We start from the raw sequence: 21,908 nt of genomic DNA on the forward strand, positions 1-21,908 counted from the left end.
TTTCCCAGTTTACCTTTGTCCAGGGTTCAGATTTCTCTTGAGATCTTAATCTAATGTATGTGATTTTTTAGACATCAACTACATTAAAATCTGCCAAGTCCTGTTTTTCCTGTATGGTGCTTGAGATAAGCTTAAAATATGTTTATAGCAACTTCTGTTTGTTTACATGTAGTCACTTCTTGTAAACTTATGCAGTTTGATCTGCAAAGCAGATTAATGTTGGTAAAGATATCCATTCCAGAGTACAGTGATTTAAAGGGCAGTTTACTAAGAGTATATCATATAAATAAAGGTAATTTGATGTGTAATTCATCCTGACAAGATTATTAAGCTGTCATTCAAAAAACAAAAACAAAAACAAACAAACAAAACCAACCAACCAAACAAAAAGCACTTTCTTTACTTCCATTTCATTCAAGGAGATAGACTGAAGTTGTCTGTAAATGTGAAATCTTGATTCAGTTTTGGTGTCACCTTGACTAAACTTGAGTTTTCAGAGTTTTACTTATTTATTTATAGATACCAGTGAAGTGAAAGCTAAAGCAAAACTTTCTATCCTTCTAGGTTTTTCTGAACTCATATCACGTTCTAAGCTTTTTTCTTGAAATTACATGGTTAGATGCCTGCAACAGAAAAACACTAAACACTAAAATGTATATTAGAATGTATCTCTATGATTTGCACTGATGCCAATGAATGCTATGATAAACTCTTAGAAGTTACTTTAATTACATCAGCTATTAAAGGCTATAGTAGCAGTGAGAAAAATTCTTGATATCTCATTTGATTTATTCTAAAAAATCCTCAAGGAATCTTCATAGAGCTATTCAGAATAAGGAGCCTTATGCTAATCAAAATCTTTGGATTTTGTACGTCTTTCACATTCCAACAAAGGTGGACACAAAACAGGAAAGACATAGAGCATTTATCTTTCATTTTCCATGAGATCATCTTGAACTTAAGTAATTCCCTCTTGCCAGACATTTAAACACAACATACATTCCCTTGCTCTTCCCATTCATAGTAGAGGGGTAACAATGGTAAAAGAAAATATCCAGCTAAAACCCTGGGCTGAACATCAGGATCTACTGTGTGCTTCATGACTTCTGCTAGTTAACTTTCCTAAATATCTGTGTAGTAGTTTCTTACTCCCCGTTTGGCTTAGAGTGCTTAAAATAACTCTTACACACAAGACTATTACTAGAGTCATTAGTTTGATGGGTGCAGGTATACACACATGAATATGCGTTATAATGGTTTTTAGATGTCTGAGTCTCCTTGTTGAAGAAATTATTCTGAAGCATTTTCATAGTATCTAATATAGACTCTCCCCGTTGAGTTGCTCAGTGGGTTTCAAACATAATAACAAGCTATAAAAATGTGGCTGAGGGGTGTTGGTTGTTGTTTAGTGATGTTCTGCAATGATTTCTTTTTTTTATTTTTATTTTTTTATTTATATTTCTTTTCACTTTAACAATAATAAGTATTTTCCTAATTTTAGCATATGAATCAGTAAATATTATATCTCTGCCATGTACAATGAGTGGTGAGACAGACTCTTTGGTGTGAAATACCATGCATTTGCAAATATACTCATAAGCTGTCAGATTTGCAAGTCAAATGTGGTGAGTCATCTAACTGATCAAGAACTGTTGGATATGAGTTCTTTACTGATAGAGAGACCATTTCTTTGAAACAGCCAAAGGTTGTAGTATTTCAGATCCAATTTAGTACATAAATTCTTGTAAAGGGAAGCTGTTTTTAAAATTCCAGGAAACAGCTGTGTTCAGTCTTAGTTTTCTAGCCAGGTGTCTTCTGTTACAGATTTTCTCCCATAAATATTACATAAATTTATTATATTCTTGGTTTATAGCAGAGTGCCTGATACTGTAACTAAAAATCCTTATCCCAAGCGACATGGTTCAGGTTTGGTCAGAGCTTCTACTTTTGTCTATCTATTATTGTGTCTGCAGCATACACAGCTAAAATATCTATTCCATGAATAGGTCCAATCATAACTTTTCAAAAGGCCTTGCTTGCTTTCTAGGCAGTGGACCCTGCATTTTCCTATCTATTTTTAAAAGTCAATTGAAATATCTTTGCATCTATAAGGGACTGGTTTGTTTGCATCAACTGCTCTTACAAAACTTACTTTTGGACTAATTACTACAGAGTTTCAAAGTCTGTTTTGCTAAGCAGAACATTAGCAAGAAATAAAATACTATTTCTTTTTATTTATTTATTTCTGTCTATCTGTGTGTCTTCCTTTTAAGCAGACAGGTTTGGCCAAAATAAAAGATACATAATATGGGGGGAGTTTAAACTGAATTGTGTGGACAGATGCCAGCCTCCCCAGCCTCCTCCAAGTTTATTTATTTATTTATTTATTATTCATGTTATGTTATGTCATGAATTTAATTCATGGTCTGAGAAAAGTAGGAAAGATAGAGGCACTGTATTTCAGAGCACAATTGAAAGTATGTTTGAAAACAAGGAAAAAAATTAAAATTCTCAGAAATGCGTTTGCTCTCTGAAAGTCCTCTGCTGTTGCTCTAGAACTAATATAACTACAGTAGGACTAATATAACTACAATATACCAACAGCAGGAAAACTAGTGTAAGACTATGTAATCTTTATTTTATTAGCTATTGAGTGACTAGATGCTTCTGTTCTTGTTTTATGAAAATGTGATGTTACTAGTGTGGAAAATAATCTCATGTATGCAAGGCTATGGGGTTTTGTATCAAAAATCAATGGTTGTGTGGGAAAAATGAATTTCCTTATTTTACTAGTTAGACCTACGGTTAGATGAAATATCTTTTAATTTAAGCATGTGTTTATTCCTTCCCTTTCAAAAAGCATGCATAGGAAAGAGTGGTCTCATGTCGAAATTAGCATGAAAGGAATGGCTTTGTAGGAATGTTTTAAGACCAGTGCTTAAGATGTCTGCTTAAGAAAAATGTTTGTATTAAGACAATGCTTTCCAAGTGCAATAAAAAATAAATAGCATCAAATATTACTCCTTGCTATTCATATTTTTTTGGCACTAGGCAATACATGATAAAAGTTTGGTTTCAGTTTTTATTGTCAATTGGATGTTTGACCAATTACTGGTCATATACCTTTCTTCAGGGTCTTAAAATCAGTAGGATTATTAAAGAGGTAAGGTATTAGATATGTAATAGTTTGCAAAGTTGGCTAATAGAATGGTGCCAATAAAACTTTGGTAGAACAGGGTTCAGACAACCTGTCAAAGGTCCTCTGAGAAACTGTGTAAATGTTCTAGCTTCTTATCCAGACTAGAGACATTGTTGTGGCTACAGTGGTAGCAGTAACTGAGGTAGTTACTTATTGCTAATCCAGATAACATCTGTGGGTATGCAGTCAGCATGTGTTACATGTTTCTGTGAAACTCTGAAGCTATTTAATAAAATGCTGCACAGGACTGAGACTAAATTGCAAGTGTATTTTTGACACATCAAACAGCAACTCCATATCCAAATGTGGATTTAGAGTTATTTACCATTTCTATATAAAAGCTATTTTGACACCATATCTGGGAAATAGAAAGTATTATTATGTGTGTGTGTATATATATATTTAATGCAGAGATAATGTTTATGCATTTGTTTCAGGTATAATTAAACAAAGTCTCAGTGCTTCTGAAAGACAACCTCAGATTAGGTAGGTATAATTTATGATTTTAATATAGATTATATAACTGACCAGTGTTATGATCCGGTCATTTCACAACAGAACACCTGCACTATTTACCTCCATGAAACATTTCCTTACTCACCATTACAACTTCATTTTGTCTCAGCCAATGACAATCAATCTGTCTGAAGATATTATTTGAGGATGTTTGCACACAGAAACTTTACGTGAATAATTTAAGGACTAGCAGTAAACTGATAAAGGTTTAGAAGTGAACCTTGCTGTATCAGCTAAACTGACGTAAGTTGGTTAGACAAATTCTGGTTGTGCATTTTTAAGCAGCTATTTTTCCACAGAAAAATGTGCTTGCATGTTTGATAGTGTAGAGTAATATCATGACCCTTTGAACTCTTCTAGACATTCTGTATAACCTTAGATATCTATTTCTGAAATTCTGGAGTCCTGCTCATTACTTCTAAAACATAAATGAAATAAACCAAAAACTATAGCATGTTTTCCGCTATTCTCCTTCTAAAGGTCTTTCATTTTCTTTTTTTTTTTTTTTTCTGTAATTAATTAAGAAATGCCTCAAATGCATTCTTGACCAATCATTATTTTTTCTAATGTCTTTGACACTGCTTCTATTCATAGATTGTTCTTTATAGTTTAATTCCTGCTTTCCTTTCACATGTGAAAAAAAAAAAAAAAAAAAAAACAAACAAAAATGACTTGTCTTCATCTGCCTTCTGATTTTTCCCCCTTACCTTTAACTTAATTAGGTGAGCATTTATAATACTGGCATTGATTCCTCTCCCATTTCCTTAGTCCCTGTTTGATTCAGCTTTTATGTAAAGAATATTACTGAAACAGCTCTTACTAAGCTGTTTTAGTGACATCTCGAAATCACAGTCCCTCAATTTCCTTGTTCTTAGTTGTTCTTAGCATATCACCATCCTGTCTGTCACTGCTCACTAGCTTTCCAGCTTTAGCCCCTGCTGAAGTCAGTAATGGCAGACTCCTAATGGTTGTGTGCTGAAACAAGCACCTTTGTTTTTATTCCATCTCTGCCCCTCACACAAACACTAGCAAAACTATCTTCTTATCCTTCATAACTTCTCATTTAAACTTTCATTTTCCTCACTGCTTAAAAAGTAAGTAAAAATTATTGCCAGGGAGGGTTGTTGAGGCTACTGGCCATCAGGATATCATATCTGTTCTTTCAGTTCTCCATTTGTCTGTATCCATTTGTTGTTGCTTATTATCAGCTAATGAAATCTTCAGGCTGGGACAGTGTATTAAGTATAGCTAGCACTGAAAACATATGGGATTATATTTCTGGCATTGAGATACTGTTCTGCTAATGATCTAATATTATTCTTTTATTATTATTATTATTAATTTTAATGTTTACCACTTTGGACATGTAGAGTAAACCAGACTTATAAACACACAGTTATAAACTAGTGAATCTGGACAGGCTTTGTTTAGAGGAAATGTGAGAACAAGTCAGGGAATTATAATATTTTATCTACAACATCTGATGCCAAATGTAACTAAAACTACTCTGTTTTGTTTTGATTCATTTTATTTTGTTTTGCTTTAATAATAGAGATTATATTGAAGGCCTGGGATCAAGACTGCGACCAGGTAACTTTGTGCCTGTGATAGAATCAAAGTTTAGCTGAAATTGAACTTAATAGTTTCCAAGTTTTTAAACCGTATTTTGCTGTTACATATACAATGTCTCCTCTTTTATTTCCTCCTCTTTGCCGCCTTTTAATCTGATCTTGTTAGTGCCTCTACTCATGTGCAAGGCCCACATTAAGATAATTCACCAGTGGCAAGGTGGCAGTTTCATAGCCTTCCGGTTGCAGTTCTTTGCAATATGAAAAATCATGGTATTATCTAATAAGTGTATTTTAAAATTATAGAAAAGCAGAGAATTGTATTCCAGATACAAATATGTTGTCTGATGGATCATGGAATGTTTAAAAAATATAAATTCCAATAGTAAATCAGTATGACCTCATTTTAATGTTCATTGTCTTAGCTCTAATGTTCGTTCTCTTAGCTCTGCTTCTACTGGATGCAATGGGAATTGCTTCTGTAAAAGGAATACTTCTTAGAGGTTTTGTAAATTGTGGAGTATTTATACATCATTAAACAAGTTTTGCATTGGTGATACTTTTCTCTCCTACTGAGAAGGTTCAGATATTATAAGCTGCTAAGCTGTGACTTTAGAATACTTAACGTTGTCTGAATTAAATAATAGTTGAAAGAAAAATATTTTGAGCAGTTGGAATATTGATCATCATAAAAACACGACTGTGTGTGTATACTAACTTATTTCACAGCTTTTTGATATAAAAGTTGCATTAAAAATTTTAATTATGCAGTACAAATACATTTTTCCCCTCAGATTTTCAGAAATTTTCAGGGTTGTTTACTAATGAGTGCCATTATAATAGCAACACACACTTTAAACGAACTATCCAGCCATAATGAATCAGAACTATAGTGATCTGCAGACAAACACATTAGTCTTTGCAAATAATTTTGGTCCTGTGGGTCATTTAAGCAATTTTGATATCTTTTGTCAGTAATGTTTTATTTTCGAGAAAAACAATGTAATTTGTGTAAGGTGTAACCCAAGAAGAAAAGGGCACTTGATGGTGCCTTTTCTTCAGGAAGTAGACATATTTAAAATAAAATCTACTGTTATGTTAAATGGTTTGAAGAAAAATTATTGATTTATTGGGATCCTCCAAGGTACTTGAAGGTTTGCTGTTGTTATGCTCCTAAAAGTTTTGATCATGTCCTCACTGACATATTCGCACACATCCTTTCATTGCTCAAATAATGTTATTACTATTTATTTGAAAACAACAACAAAACAACAACAGTAGAGTTATCTGGAGTAAATGGATTTTCTGGGAACTCCTGAAGTTCCTAGCTGAACTGGGGTTTCTAGCTGTCCTTGAAATACAAAGACATTATATGTATTTTAAGTATTGAAACTGGTCCACCTAGACTTGTAAGTCGTACTGTTGTTGGCGTACTAGAAAAGAAACAAAGCACTATACCCTGAATAACAGAGAAATCAGTGTTAGGTCCTGCTCAGTCTTTTATGTTTATCATTCTAAACATATTTTTCTTCCGGAATAAAATAAAATAAAATAAAATAAAATAAAATAAAATAAAATAAAATAAAATAAAATAAAATAAAATAAAATAAAATAAAATAAAATAAAATAAAATAAACACCATCTAAGAGATGCAAAAGAAAGGAGACTGATTTATTCACATTTATTTTTTAATAAAAGTCATTAACAACAAAGAAGTCAAATACCACAGGACAGGGACCAGTCAAAATGTAGTATGTTGAGGAAATAATGTTTTAATCATTGTCCTAACAAAAACTGAAGATTCCTAGGTTGTAATGGCATGACCATGCTATTTGTTTTAGGATTTGATCTATCAGTGTTGAAATGGTTAGTGGAGAGGTGACAATGAGATGAACAGAGCTATATAGAAATTGTTCTTCTCATGGTACATCATGTTTTAGATCATTATAGCATGGCTTCCACTGTCACCTTGAGCGGAAAGACCAAGGTAAATTCTTCCTTAAGTAGCTCAAGGGAAAAGCTCTCTTTTTTTCATTGATTATTAAGAGGAGTCTTTGGAAAAAAATGTTAAACTGAATCCCTCTCTCAACCTATCCGCCAAAAGGCATTGCCACAAAAAATCTGACAATAGCAATGATGTCATTATCTTCCTGATCCTACCAGAAATGTGTTTCTGTCATAGAGAATGATATTTTCTATAATTCTTTAGTTTCTGCTAGGTTGCAGCTCAGATCTGGTTAGTTCCTAGACACTTCAGTCTGTGAATGTCTCTCTTTTATCTCTTGTTAAAGAAGTCAGCAAAAAAGTTCAACAGGAAAAAATAATAACAAATCAGTTGTGGGCTGAATTATTAGTATTTGTAATTCATCACCCTTTCAGTGGAATTTTCATTCTTGTTACTAGATCACTTAAAAAAAAAAAAAAAAAAAAAAAAGTTAAGGTAGATATAAATATGTACATAAGACTGTGAACTTCAGGGTATTTCTGCATGAGAAATTTTTGAATTTTGTATTTAAACTAGCCTCTGCAACATGTTTTATTGATAACTGGATTTAAAAGTGATACATAAATATATATAAATAAAAAATAAAAATTAAAGAACCTGATTTGGTTTTGGCCCCATATTTTTTCTCAGCATGCGTAGCATGATAGAGGGGAGCACTAAATAAATAACAACCAAGGTGTTCATTTTTTAAAAATTATATTAAATATATATATATATATTTAAATATATATATATAAATATTTATATTTTCATTTATATATATATAAATATATATTTATATTTAAAATCGGATATTTTGTAAATCGTTCATTTTGAATTACAGATTGTATCTATTTGTATGTCCTAATTCTGTTAAATGATCTAAAGCTTGATCAGCAGTATTCTTCTGCTGGTTCATATCAATGGAATTAATATTCTTCCATACCGCATGCATCATTTCTTACACCTTTTTTGTTCACTAATTAAAAATTCACAATGCTCTTTAACTAACAAAATATAGTGTACCTTCTAGGTGTAACTTCCACAAATCAACACTGAGTTAATTGAGTGTGCTTTGTAAATGTTAAATAATGCTAACTTTTTCAAGTGGTCAAGTGAATTTGGTTTTGATTTTTAGCAAGATACCTATGGCTAGTATTTATCAAATATTTCATTGTATATGTCAGGAAACACATCACGTGGATATTAGACATTACTTTGTAGTAAAATAGGGTAGTTTTGCTTCAGAAAAAGAGCACACAGTCTTTTAATTGCCAGAAGCTATTCAAGAAAAAGAGTGTATCTACAACAGATGAGAGTATCTGTACCAAATTCTGGATAACAAAGTTCATATTGAATTTAAATGGTTGTTTGTGACCAGTCCCAAATAAACTTTCACTTCCAACTTTTGTTTTCAATTTTTGCTCCCAATAACTAAATATTTTCACATTATTGATATATATATTTTTATCTGATCTTAACAAAGAGCAGTAAATTAAAAGGTTAAAATAACTGTGCCATGAAATTTGTTTTGTTGAAAGAAAATTGTAACTTTTCATGCATGACTTATTTCGCAGTGCTTTTGTGAATGAAAACTATGCATTATGTACACAGATTTGCTTGACAGAGAATGGTAGTCTAGCTTTAGTGGAAGAGAAAGGTTTCTACCAACTTACTATTTTCATGAAATGAGAAAAGAAAATTCAGCCTTTTTCCTCCTTGTCATGATAATTAATTTACAATTATCTAAATAAAATCTACAATAATCCAATACAAGTGATTTGAGGAAACCATGTGTTTGAAGTACCGCAGTATATGTAATTCTAAGGTCATATTTTTCCTTTGAATTCAAAACTAACTGTATTGTTTACTTTAGAGTTTATACTACAAAATGGATGCTATTTTTGTTAGAAAAGATCACATTTGGATACATAATAAAATAGTTAAGCAATCAGATATAAGCCTATGTGTGCACTGTTTGTGAATTAGTGTATTTATACCTATTGTTTGAATAGGTAATAGCTAAAGGAAATGCTCAAATAAAATGTGAGAAAAAAATAAAGTACTTTTTTTTGGAATATCTGTTTCAGAGGAAAAATTAGAAACAACTTTTTTTTAGCAATCTTTTCTCAAAGAAGTTTCTCCACCTTCTTGATCTCTTATTAATTAGGCAATGAGTATTTTATCTTCTGATAGGTCTAGTGTACAAAGCTACTGGTAATGTTAATGCCTAGAGAAATTATAATGTCTGCAGATATATTGAGAGACAGAATACCTTGCAAACATGATAAAATACTGAAATACTAAATTTGGCAGGAATTTTCCTCTGTCTTCAAATGGGCCAACTTTATATCCCATGTCAGAGCATAAAATTTTAGTTGTATATGTAATGTGCAAACTCATAGTTAAATGTTTACATACATGAAAATTGAATCTGTATTAATATTTTCTGATTTGTTCAACCCCATTTTGCTGTTTGCTTAGCTCCATGCATTTTTCTATCAATACCTAACTAGTTTTGCACTTGCAAGTTTTAAAAACCCAATTTTCCTTTTTATTCACAAGTCAACACTACTCCTTTTATGGAATTTACACGTGAAAGCAGTATGTAGTCTGTAAAACAGATCAATTGTCTGCATTCTTTCTTTTCTGGGAGGAAGCTTTAATCTTTGCTTGGCATTGATGATCTTGTATTCTAACCATGAGACATTCCACTTTTGTTTCATGATGATGACATTTTGATCATGGAGAATGCTTATAATAGTTCCCTTCCCCAGACTTCATCAATAGATTACTCCCTTTAGATAGGGTGATCTCTGTTAGGGAGGAACTTCTAACAAAGAACAGAAACCACTAATTTTCCAATGTAAAATAGAGCAGGCCTGGAAAATGTATAGCTCCTTGCATTTTTTTATTTATTTTATTTTTCTCTCAAAACACAATCTTACTAGATGTTGAAAATGAGTAGTAGTTGTGATAAAGCAACACACACCACTACATTTTTTTTTTCTCCAAATTGTCCACATAAAACATTCTTATTGGAATTTTTAGGGTAAAAAGTGAATTAACTTTACAACATCAACATACGTAAATAAATAAAAATGTGACTTAGTATGTGGAATATTTTTTTTCAGTTAAAATAAGAAAAATCTGTTTTTTTGTGTGTGTCTTTATGAATAAATGTAGAAAAATGTTTATGTTCAGTGAGGTATATTAATATTTAATCTCCGAGTAACTTAGTGTAAGTGAATCAGAGAGAGGTTTTTTTCTTTGGAAGCCCATTATTAATTCTATTATATAAACTTAAAAATTATTAAATTAGCCTGCTCCCTCCCCTTTTTTATGTTGTTCCCAACACTACTGGAAAATCAAGTCATGCATAATAAAAACAGAATATTTCCATCTACAGATTTTAAGCAGTGCACATGTTTAATATATAAAGGCAACAAAATGAGCTGTCCTGATTTTAGTGTTGTCATCTACAGCATCGACAGGAATTGCTGTATCACAAAGGAAGGTGCGTCAGATCAGTGACCCTGTTCAGCAGATTCTTATTCAGCTCCACAAAATTATCTTCATCACTCAAGTATGCATTACCGTTTCTTCTGACATTCTATCCATTTTAGTTATTTGTTGTTGTCAAAAAGATGATACTGCAAAGTACTGCTAATTTAGTTGCTGTTCTTTAAAAACAACAGAACTTGACATTTTTGCAGATGGCAGGATGTTATAAAAATATATCATTTAAATAAAGACTAACCTCGAATATTAGTGTGTGGAGGATGGCAATAATTGAGTCATAAAAAAAATAAATCATTGGTTCACCTCAGAAAAATAGATTGTACTGTAATTTATTTTTATAACATTTTGTCATGTTAGCAATATGGATATTTTAGGTGACTACTGTATACTGATGTGAAGAGTACATAAAATTCTTTCCACTATATTAATATTTTCTAAGTAATAATTTCTATCATCAATATGTAGTAATAACTTCTTAGGATTTCTAGTGCAACAGTTCTTATCCTGAATATTGTAATTCAAATATTTTGAAAAGTCAAAACAGTGTTTTTTTACAAACTTCAGAATTATTTTAAAATTAATTATGAATGTTTCATGGTGAATTCCAAAACAAAAATGGAGGTGGTTATAAATATGCACTGAACTCTCAACTAAAAATACAATAGTAGACTTTTTGTACTCCAGAAAGATGACTGCCATTCAGTTATTTGCAAAATTTGTTGTCATTAAAAAAACAAACAAACAAAACAAACACATCATTTTGCTGTCTAAAAAGAACAGTTTATGCTTAGGAAATCACATATATCACGTCAGGGGATTTCAGATTGCAGAGCCAAATTTATATGAATTTGTTTAAAACATAATAATGTAACTAAAATTAGGAGCATTTTACATGTCTTAAGCATTTTTGTTATTGTTTTGAGACTGTCAAATATATTGAAATAGGTAATACAGGAAATCAATTCTCATGAACAAAGAAAAAATGGTTATTTAAAATAACTGGAGTTGGAATAATTTACTGCATTACTAAGCCCTTTGCTTGGTAACAGAAATGAGGAAGTTTAGTCTTTCTGTGCTATATTACAAGTGTGTCCAAGATGCTTATTAGTGAACCTACCCTCTATGGTGAAGAAAGGTTTCTCAAGTGGCCTACTACTTAGTGCTAGCTCTCATAAGTGAGAGCTAACAACAATGTAGACTTGCTTGAAATTGGCCATTGAACAACTTTGATGCTTTCAGTGTCAGTTGATCTCAGAATGAGAAGGCAGAGAAACCAGAGTCCACATCTGTACTTGGTCACTGTGCAACATGCTTCTCTTGTACTTGGTTATATTCTTGCAAATCTATGGTAGAATATATATATGTATGTATATATATATATGTGTATATATATGTGTGTGTATATATATATATTATTAATATATAATTGTTTCCTACAATTCTCTATTACATATTTCAGCTGACAATTTGAAACTGAACTTTACAAGGGAGAGTTCTTTGCTGTTAGGTCTTGGCAGGCAAAGCAGCCTTCCCAATCCAGTTTCCATGGGAACAAGAGTTGGACTGATTTGTTGGAAAATAATGTAAGAGGAAGCTTTTAAAAAGCTTTATGGCCATTTTTTAAAAAACTGATCTGACATCTGATTTCATTAAAACAGAACTTAAAATTGAACAGTAGTGCCTGAGGCAACTCTGAGTTTCTCATGCAGTGGATTTGTCCTTTATCACTGTTGCTTCAGAATATCCCAGTATGTCCATGGTACATTAACTGCACATAGTTCATTGCAGTGGCATGTAGTTTATGGAGTGTCTTGCAGGCCTTTCCTAAGGCATCATTTTTTCCTCATATATAGGCCAATGAATGTTCAACATCTGACTTAAAGCATACGTATAAGGTCTCATCTACACAAAAACACAGTAGCATCTATCTGTAACAGACAGCTGTATGCAGCCAGATGTCTAATGAAGTCGTTCAATGCTTACAATTTAACCTTGCCCTTAGTTTGCCAGAGCAAATCAGGAGTGTCTCCTGTGAGGCCAATACAGCTGTTCCAGATTGATAGCCATCTTAGAACAGTAGCTTGTATCAAAGGGAACAAAGTCTTTAAAAAGTATACTGTGATAGTGTTTTGAATATGAATCATTAATGGTGAAAGCTTCCTTGCATAGTCAAGAACCTCAGTCAAGAATTCAGTGGAGTGGCACTTTGTGAATTTACATTATTGATGTGATTGTAAAGAGTATACTAAATAATAGAAAATAATTTTCACAAACACTGTCTGCGGATATAATAAACTATACAGAAACAGTGTAGGAGATGGTTTCCAAAGGGTGGTACATACCAAAGAGTGGTCATCAAAGAGAGGTGACAGATGTGACTGTCAATATGACTGCCGCTACCAACAGCTGAAGCTTTACATTTACTCATAAAATCATTTTAAAATGATTTTATAATCAGGGAGGCAAATCTAGTATTAATCATACTAGGCTTAATATAATGATTTTTCAAGGTTAGAGGGACTTGTATGATCTGCCAAGCCTAACAGAATGGGTAAACTAAGAAAGATTACTAAAATATGTCATTAAATCAGGTTTTGTACTGTTGTCTGTCACCATGCTATGAAACATTAATGTTTCTTTTTGCAATGTAGCTACTTTTTTCAGTAATGGTACTGCTGATTAGGCGATCTTTAGGGAGCTGTAATTGAGTGGTGAAAACGTTTGTTTCTCTGTGTTGCATAGCTTCCTCCAGCTTTGCAGTGCAACTTGAAAAGGAGAGTCATTGAAAGATTCAAGAAGTCCCTCTTCAGTCAGCACAGCAGTCCTTGCAATCTGAAATCAGAAATGAAAAAGGTGCAGTACATCAATTACTGTATTTCAAGTTTGTCTCTGATCGTTACAACATGTATTGTAAATGAAGAGGGCCAGCAAAAACAAAATTAATCTCATTAGAGCTCAGAAAGCAAAGAGGAAGGAAAATGTAACATTTTTTTTTTTGTGGCAAAAGCTGATAAAAATAATATAACCTCTTAATTTATATAAGCTCTTCATAATTTATTATTAGATTGCCAGTATTTTTCATATTATGGAATGTCTTTCTACTTGAACTATGAGCTTTCAGAAAGCACATAAACTGCCAAGAGTATCTTGAATATTGAATACATTCTCCCATAATGGTGTAGTATCAGCAACAGTTTAGAATCCTCAGTTTAAAAATACTGCAGATTTGCAAAAATTGCATGGCTGAAGAACCATGCCTGTATGTTTTCCAATGACATGCTAGACATTTTCCAAACAGGAAAGAGCTAGTGACTAAAATTCCTACCCAAACCATTCCGTGATTCTATGAAATCAGAATTTCTAAGTGTTCCTTCAAAATACCCTGAGAAGACTGTAGTCAGCAGAGCATCTGAAAATAGACTTCTGTGTACTGTGGGAGACTGTGGAACTATTTCATTTTTTTAATTGATGACAAAGCAATTATTAGATATGTTGCTGTATATAAAATTTGGTGACAAGGATAATTGCTTACCATTCACTTCAGATGTGAGACATAATACCCCTTTCTAACCTAATTTGCTTGTCACCTATTTGCACTGAATTGTGGAATCTTCCAAGGCATTGTTACAGAATTTATTCACCCCAATTACTAAATCTGCTCGCTCCTTTTGTATTTAGTTATCTGAGGTGCTTAAGCTCCGTGGAGTGGCTATATAATGTTTACATTGTTGTGTATTTGAAAGATAGTTAACGATGCTTCTTAGAGCCATCAGTTTCATGCAAATTTGCTATTCTGTAAATCAACCTGGGATTTATGTTAAACAATTCCCATACTTCAGTCATAACATTAAATCTAAGGAAATGTTTTCTATTAATGTATTGAGTGGGTGTTTCCAGGAAAGGGTGCCCAAAAATATGAGAAGAAAAAGGAAATATTTGTTAGAAAATTAATCTAATTTTCAATTTCCCAGAAATAATGGAACCTATTTATTTATGAATGGGTAAATGCTCTCAACTGTAAAATTGTTAGCTTCAAAACTATTGAATTTGTGACTGAAGAAAATGGAAGAAAAACACTATTTAAAAAGTAAATGATAGTAAATTGAAGATGTTTGAAATGCTGACTGCAATTCTGGGTATTTATACCTCAAAGGAAATAGAAAGCAGCAAAAAGTACAGTTAGAAGGATGGGGAACTGATAAGCATTAATGAATAAATAGGACATATTTTAAGTCAGTAAGAACAAATACATTTTGAGAATTTTACAAAAATCACCACAATAACTATGCTGGGTAACATGAATTGAATTTGGAAGTAACAAAGTGGTTTATACAAAGTGCAGGTTGACAGATTGCAGCGTTCACTAAGTGACTTGGGGGAGAAGAAGGTAGAACATTCATAATTGTGTTCACTACTTTTTCATTAATCTAAAATGTATTGAAATCTCCTTTGACTTCTGATAGTTTGGGAAACATAGAAAGAGGCAGACTGCCTGTCTCAGATTTACATAGGAAAGGGTAGACTGCTTTACAGAAGTCTGATGTGTTGCCAAAAAGGAAGTGTGGAGATTTCAGGTGTCCTTTGCTTCTCTCTTTCTCTCTTGCTCTCTCTCTCTCTCTCTTTTTCTTCTCCCCCAGCTGCTCCAAGGTTCTCCTGAACTGATTGAGCCCAACATCTTTACAGCAGATTGGCGTGCGGTACTTCTCTCATCAGCTGCAAATACATTAGCACCAGATGATAGAAAAGGTAACAAAACAACAAAATATTGGTAGTGGCATATGTTTCTCTAATAAAGGATATTGTACTGAAGTAGAAAGAATTCCTGCTCTGATCTAAAAGCTATCTATAGAGACAGGAAAGTTATTGACTATACGAATTTTCTGATCATTTTTTTTTCCCTGTGTGTATGTTAGTTTGTTTTTCGATTGTTGGTGAGGTAAGTAGTTTACCATTGTGGAACATTCTACTAAGAGAGTATATTTTGAAATTAAAAAGAAATAGCAAAGATACAAATAACACATGGCTCAACCACGAAAATTAACAGAAATTTTTGTCACTGAAAATGTCCTGCTTCGGATTTGCCTGTCTTTTCATGTGATTTTTAAATAAATTCTATTTAAACCCTTTGTTGTTCTGTCATGTTTAAACTAGTAATCCTGACATGAGACAATTACCTATCTGAATCAAACCCTAGAAACTTGGAGAGAAATGTACATGCTATACTACACCTTTATAGTGTAAAGAGTGTACGTATACTTTAGAAAATAAATAGAGCCAAATATAATTTGGACTAGAATTACTCATTGATAAGTCATGAAGTCAAACCTACTATCACAGGCAGCATCCAAGGTGGGGAACCATAATTCCTAGCTCAGAGACTTGTTCTGTTATTTGCCTCTTTGTGCAATACAGATAAGAAAAATATTGAAGGAGCCTAAGGGAAATGCACAACTTGCATTTTGTCATTTGTGCCATTTCCATTCTTCTAAATGCAGAAAGAAATATGGCTGCAATTCATAAACTAGAGGACATAGTATGGTTAAAAACTTGTTCCGGAAAGAAGGGTAAGAAACCTTGGTTTTGCTGGCCTTTGTGTTGAAATTGGCATATAAATTCCACAGATTATTGTAAAAGTAAAGAATAATACTAGGTGTTGAGTGTGACATTTGGATAAGAAACAAATCCCTAACAGTCATTTAACTTATGAACTTTATTTTGTTCTTAAAAGAAAAAAAGCAACTTGATTAGGTGTTCAGTATTGGTAATTTTTGATTCTCTTAACATGCAAACGATACTTTTGTCCTCACAGTTTGCTGCTGCAAGTGTACCCTTTTTACTATAAACTGCAAGTGGGGAAGAATAAGAAAGTTACATTGCTATGTTCTTTTACATTAAATATATATATATTTAAATCAATATTTTTTCATCAGTTATCACATTTTATAATGTGATAACATCTTGTGACTCAAATGCTCATGGAATACCTTAAGATCCTTCTGCTTTTGCCAAGGGGTCATTGTGATCAGTGGAATAAACTGCTGATAACCTAAATTAACGATCATCTGACATGTCATTAGAGAACTGCTAAAAAAATAATAAAGAACCATAAACTCCAGATTCAGTAGTATAAAATTACATGCCTCTTATTTTAAGGTATTGTTGGCACTTCTGACATAGCAGAAGGGATGACATATGAACAGTTGCAGGTAAGCTTTATATATATATATGTATTAATGTATTTTATTACTTTTAATAAAGGTAATTTACTGAAATTAATTTCTTTTAATTTGTAGACCATAATTGAAGAGATTCTAGAGGAAAGTAGTTACTACAATTTCTCTTCAAACGGGTGAGTCTGAGTGTACAATTTGAAAAGAAAAAGTTAATTAAGATGTGCTAAAAGTTAACATATCATCTACCTGTTTGAATGATTGCAATTTCAGTTGAAAGTTAGTGCAGTGCATTGTTATTATAATACATGGATGCATGGACTGGAAGAAATTTATATGGTATATTTAGTTAATATAAGCTGTTTTGACCACATGGCCACATTTGTTTCCTTCACTCAGACAGTAGAGTGGTAGACATTTGGCAGCAATCTCCTTAATTTTTTGTTGAATAAAACCAGAGATGAATGTAAGCTTTATTTTAATAGAAATATATTTTATAGGGCTAAAAGGATGAAGCTAGCATATATAGTAAAGCGTTTGAGTACAACTCAGAAAGCAGAAAAAGTAGTTGGTATCACAAAAGTGCAGGGGATGAAAAAAAAAAAAAGGTTTTTGAAACTGTGTGTATGCCTTGTCATAGAGATGGTAAGTCTTCGCAGCAAGAACCCTTGGAGAAACTCAAGAAAGAGTATATGAAAAATGTCCATATAGTCCAGAACATAAGCTTAGTGTTTCTTGTTCTCTTTACCTGTTAGCTTGTATTTACTACCTCGGGTATTCTTTAGTGAAAAAAAATAAAATAATAATTCACTGCTTCTACCAGGTCTTCCTTGTCTTTGCAACAATCAGCATTTTAATGCCTGGGAGACCACCTGGGAGTTATCTTTTCTAAAAACAACAACAAAAAAATGACCAAACAAACCAGAAAAAAAAATCCTCTAAATTCTTATATTAAGAGGTTTTAAGACTTTGTATTTCCTGGTTCTTCACTAATATTTTTCAGTTATCTGTTATCTCTGCATTTTTTTCTGTGTGGAACTATTTATTGACTACAGCTAGAGAAGTTTCAAATGTTAATCTGAATATTTTTATAGAATACTCACTAAATTGGAATTCCAGCTTACAAATATCTTACAGCTGCCAGTCGTTAAGTATTGAAAAATCATGATTCAGAACTCCCAAAATAAAATAATAATTTGCTCTTTAAACCTTCAGGGTAAAATTGAATCATGTTTACAAATCACTTTTGCAGCTATGAGGTCTAACAAATGTTAGTATTTAAATTTTTGTCCTGATCACATGCTCCCAATATTTGGAGCTGTAAAAAAAATCAAATATTGTGCAACTTAGAAAAACAATATGAAAAAGGCTGTCCTTTTTAACACTGAGATCTAGCAAATGTACAAATGTGGTGTGTAGACATTTAATTCACGCACTGGCAGAAGCATCTTATTGCAATTTACTTTAATGATGCAGATGTATATTGAATATGGGCATGAGTATTTTGCACAAACTACTATGAAAATAAGAAATCTATTAATAAAAATGTAAAGGACATTTAAAGATTACAGAAAAAATATGTTAGTAGTACTTACAATGTATAACACAGGAATGCCACATGAGACTAACAGCAGTGCAATAATTAACATTGTTTTTTTTGGGGGGGGGGACTTTGTATTTTTCCTGCTGTGCCAAAATTCCCTACGGAGTTGTTGTTCTTCAGAATCTTAAGATATTTTTGTATGTTTTGGGAAATTTTGTTTCAGAGGAGACAGAAGTATTCTTCATAGCCACATGGGATGACAGTGTAGTATAGGATTTTTTTTCCCTATGCCATATTTATCCTGTAGGGGGAAAGAGCAAGTAGTACATCTTCACATATTCATAAAGGCTGGAGAGGAAGGCCAGTGAATGCTCAACATCTTTCTTTACATTGTGTTTCCCCTGAGTCATACAACTTCTCCAGTAGTGCTGATAATGTGTTATTCACAGGCAGTGCTGATCTGTACTTCGTTCATGGGGCTTGTAGTAAAGCCAAAATTGATTTTAGAGTGGGAGAAAGGAATGAAGTGAAATCTCCTTAGAAATTTAGAAGTATGTTGTCTAAATTTGATGTTGTTTGCTTGGTTTTGCTTCTTATTTACAACTGTTAATGTGTGCATGTAACAGCTACTGTAGACTTTGACGTACTTCAGTGCATGTGCGTCATTCTAGCATGCCCTAGCTTTAGCTGGCAAATGCAGAGCAGCCACACCTAATTGTTGATCTGTCACTAGCAGCAATACATGCTCTTGATTTTTCACTATGCTGTTGAATCATGTTATTTGTCATGATGCATAATTACATTTGGTTCCCCTGTCACTATTACGTTAATTCTTTTCTGGACAATGTTTTACTCCCAAATAAATTAATATTTTTCCCTCTCTGAAAATTAGTACACCGTGCTTTCATTGTCAGGAACATCTGTCTCTGTTTCCAGAGGACTTACCGTATTTTCTAGAATATGCTTCACTCAGTGCTATTTAGAGCTTTCAGCATTTTTTTTCTTCTCATACTTTGTCCATGTAGTCAAGCAGTGCAGTTTCAATAGCTTTTGAATTCTTTATGGTTCATTTGTCTAGCAGACATGCTAGGGTTCTTCCCAACAGTTCTCCAAACAGTTTAAGCAGGCTAGAAGGACAAACTTCAGTATGCAGCTTGTTTGGGACTTTCACAATGGACATAAAGAATGGTAGTGTATCTAGCAGATAGGCAGATTACCTTCCCTTCTGCCCATAACACAATTCTAGTTCTTCTGACAGAATTGTGAAAAAAATGAATTCTAAAGGAGTTGCATCTTTGTCAGTGACATGGATGGTGGGATCGAGTGCACCCTCAGCAAATTTGCTGACACTGAGCTGTGCGGTGTGGTTGACATGCTGGAAGGAAGGGGTGCCATCCAGAAGGACCTGGACAGGCTTGAGAGGTGGCCCTGTGCAAATCTCATCATGTTCAACAAGGCCAAGTGCAAGGCTCTGCATCTGGGCTGGACAAATCCCAAGCACAAATACAGGCTGGGCAGAAAATGGATTGAGAGCAGCCCGGAGGAGATGGACCTGGGGGTGTTTGTGGGTGAGAGACCACATGAGCTGACAATATCGAGTCCCTGAACCTCAAGGCTGGGCTTGGGGGAACAGAGTCCCTCCCACTAAGTGAAAAGCAGGTTCAAAACCACCTGATGACTGAACAGGTACAAATCTGTGGGGCCTGATGACACACATGGTCTGAATTTTTGGGTTGACCCATGTGGTGCCAGGTGTTGGACTTGATGATCCTTGTGGGTCGCTTCCAACATATTCTATGACATGCATCCCAGGGTCCTGAGGGAACTGGCTGATGTAGTTGGCAAGCCTCTCTCCGTCATGTTTGAAAAGTCCCAGCAGTCAGGTGAAGTCCCTGGTGACTGGAAAAAGGGAAACATTGCTCCAATTTTTAAAAAGGATGGAAAAGAAGACACGGAGAACTACAGACCAGTGAGTCTCATCACGGTACCTGGGAAGATCATGGAACAGATCCTCCTCGAGGCAATGTTAAGGCACATGCAAGACAAGGAGATGATCTGAGATGGCTAATATGGATTCACCAAGGACAAATCATGCCTGACCAGACTGCTGGTGGCCTTCTATGATGGAGTTGACTGCATCAGTCAACAAGGGAAGACCATCTGACTGACAATTGCCTACCTGGACTTCTGTAAGACCTTTGACACAGTCCCACATGACATTTTGATCTCTGAATTGGAGAGAGATGGATTTGAAAGGTGGACTAGTTAGTGGATAAGGAATAGGCTGGATGGCCACAGCCAGAGTTTTGGTCAATGGCTCTATGGAAGGTAGTAGTGAGTGGTGTCCTGCAGGAGTCCATCTTGGGATCAGTGCTGCTTAATAACTTTATCAGTGATATAGACAATAGGAGTGCACTCTCAGCAAGTTTGCAAATGATACCAAGCTGAGTGCTACAGTTGAAGCAACAGAAGGAAGGGAAGCCATCCAAAAGGAACTTGACAAGCTTGAGAAATGGGTTTTGTGGACCTAATGAGGTTCAATAAGTCCAAGTACAAGATGCTGCACCTGCGTCGGGCAATCCCAGACATGAGGACAGACTGGAAGAAGAACTCATTGAGAGCAGCCCTGCAGAGAAGTACCTGGGGGTTCTGGTGGACGGAAAGCTTGACGTGTCAGCAATGTGCGCTTGCAGCCCAGAAGGCCAACTACGTCCTGGGCTGCATTAATAGAGGCATGGAAAACAGGTCAAGGGAGGTGATTGTCCCTCTCTGCTCTGCCCTCATGATGCCCTACTTGGAGCTTTGTATCCAGGTCTTGGACCCTCACACAAGAAATATGTGGACCTGGAAGTATTCAGAGCCAGGCTAGATGGAGCTTTGAGCAATGGTGGGAGGTGTCCCTGCCCATGGCAGGGGGGTTGGAACTAGATGATCCTTAAGGTCCTTTCCAACCCAAACCATTCTGTGATTCTATAAGGCTCAAAAGTCTTCAGAAAACATATGAGAAAATCACAAACTTAATTGGTAAAGTTGAAAATTCCTAAAGCTATTTCTTCATTTCAGGGACAATTTCTTCAGGATTTCTGAACAATTTAACTTGACAGTGTCAGTTCCATATGTTGGAAAGCTGCAAGGAGAATTCTGTTTTGGAACAAAGACTTCCACAGCTGTTGTGCAACAACATGGGACATGTGCTTTTGCTAAAAGCGCTATTAAATGCAGAAGAAATAGCTTGATGTCATATACTGTACTAATGCAATTTCCTACTTCATCATGAAACAGGCTTTATACAAAAAACATTCTTAAAATATTTTTTCTTTACTTTCTTCTTAGGGGGGATTTTGTGTTTAGTGTTTCTTTCCTGTCACTGTTGCCTTTTGCTGTTCCCCTAGAATTCCAGGAATGG

At 34.0% G+C, this 21,908-nt stretch overlaps 1 protein-coding gene across 3 annotated transcripts in view; it reads left to right on the top strand.

Annotated features, from left to right (window-relative positions):
- NEK10 (NIMA related kinase 10) overlaps positions 1 to 21,908 on the top strand; it is a 106,015-nt gene that overhangs the window by 77,168 nt on the left and 6,939 nt on the right. For 2 of the 3 annotated variants that reach the window (XM_072033455.1, XM_027451089.3), the window contains exons 29-35: positions 3,637 to 3,685; positions 5,268 to 5,305; positions 10,753 to 10,853; positions 13,532 to 13,642; positions 15,427 to 15,535; positions 16,943 to 16,995; positions 17,083 to 17,138. In XM_072033455.1, the coding sequence (XP_071889556.1) occupies positions 3,637 to 3,685; positions 5,268 to 5,305; positions 10,753 to 10,853; positions 13,532 to 13,642; positions 15,427 to 15,535; positions 16,943 to 16,995; positions 17,083 to 17,138 (517 nt within the window). The remainder of the gene's footprint in view (positions 1 to 3,636; positions 3,686 to 5,267; positions 5,306 to 10,752; positions 10,854 to 13,531; positions 13,643 to 15,426; positions 15,536 to 16,942; positions 16,996 to 17,082; positions 17,139 to 21,908) is intronic. The other variant, XM_072033456.1, reaches the window with a different exon arrangement.

This window comes from Anas platyrhynchos, chromosome 2 (assembly GCF_047663525.1).
Source record: "Anas platyrhynchos isolate ZD024472 breed Pekin duck chromosome 2, IASCAAS_PekinDuck_T2T, whole genome shotgun sequence".
Taxonomy (NCBI): Eukaryota; Metazoa; Chordata; class Aves; order Anseriformes; family Anatidae; genus Anas; species Anas platyrhynchos.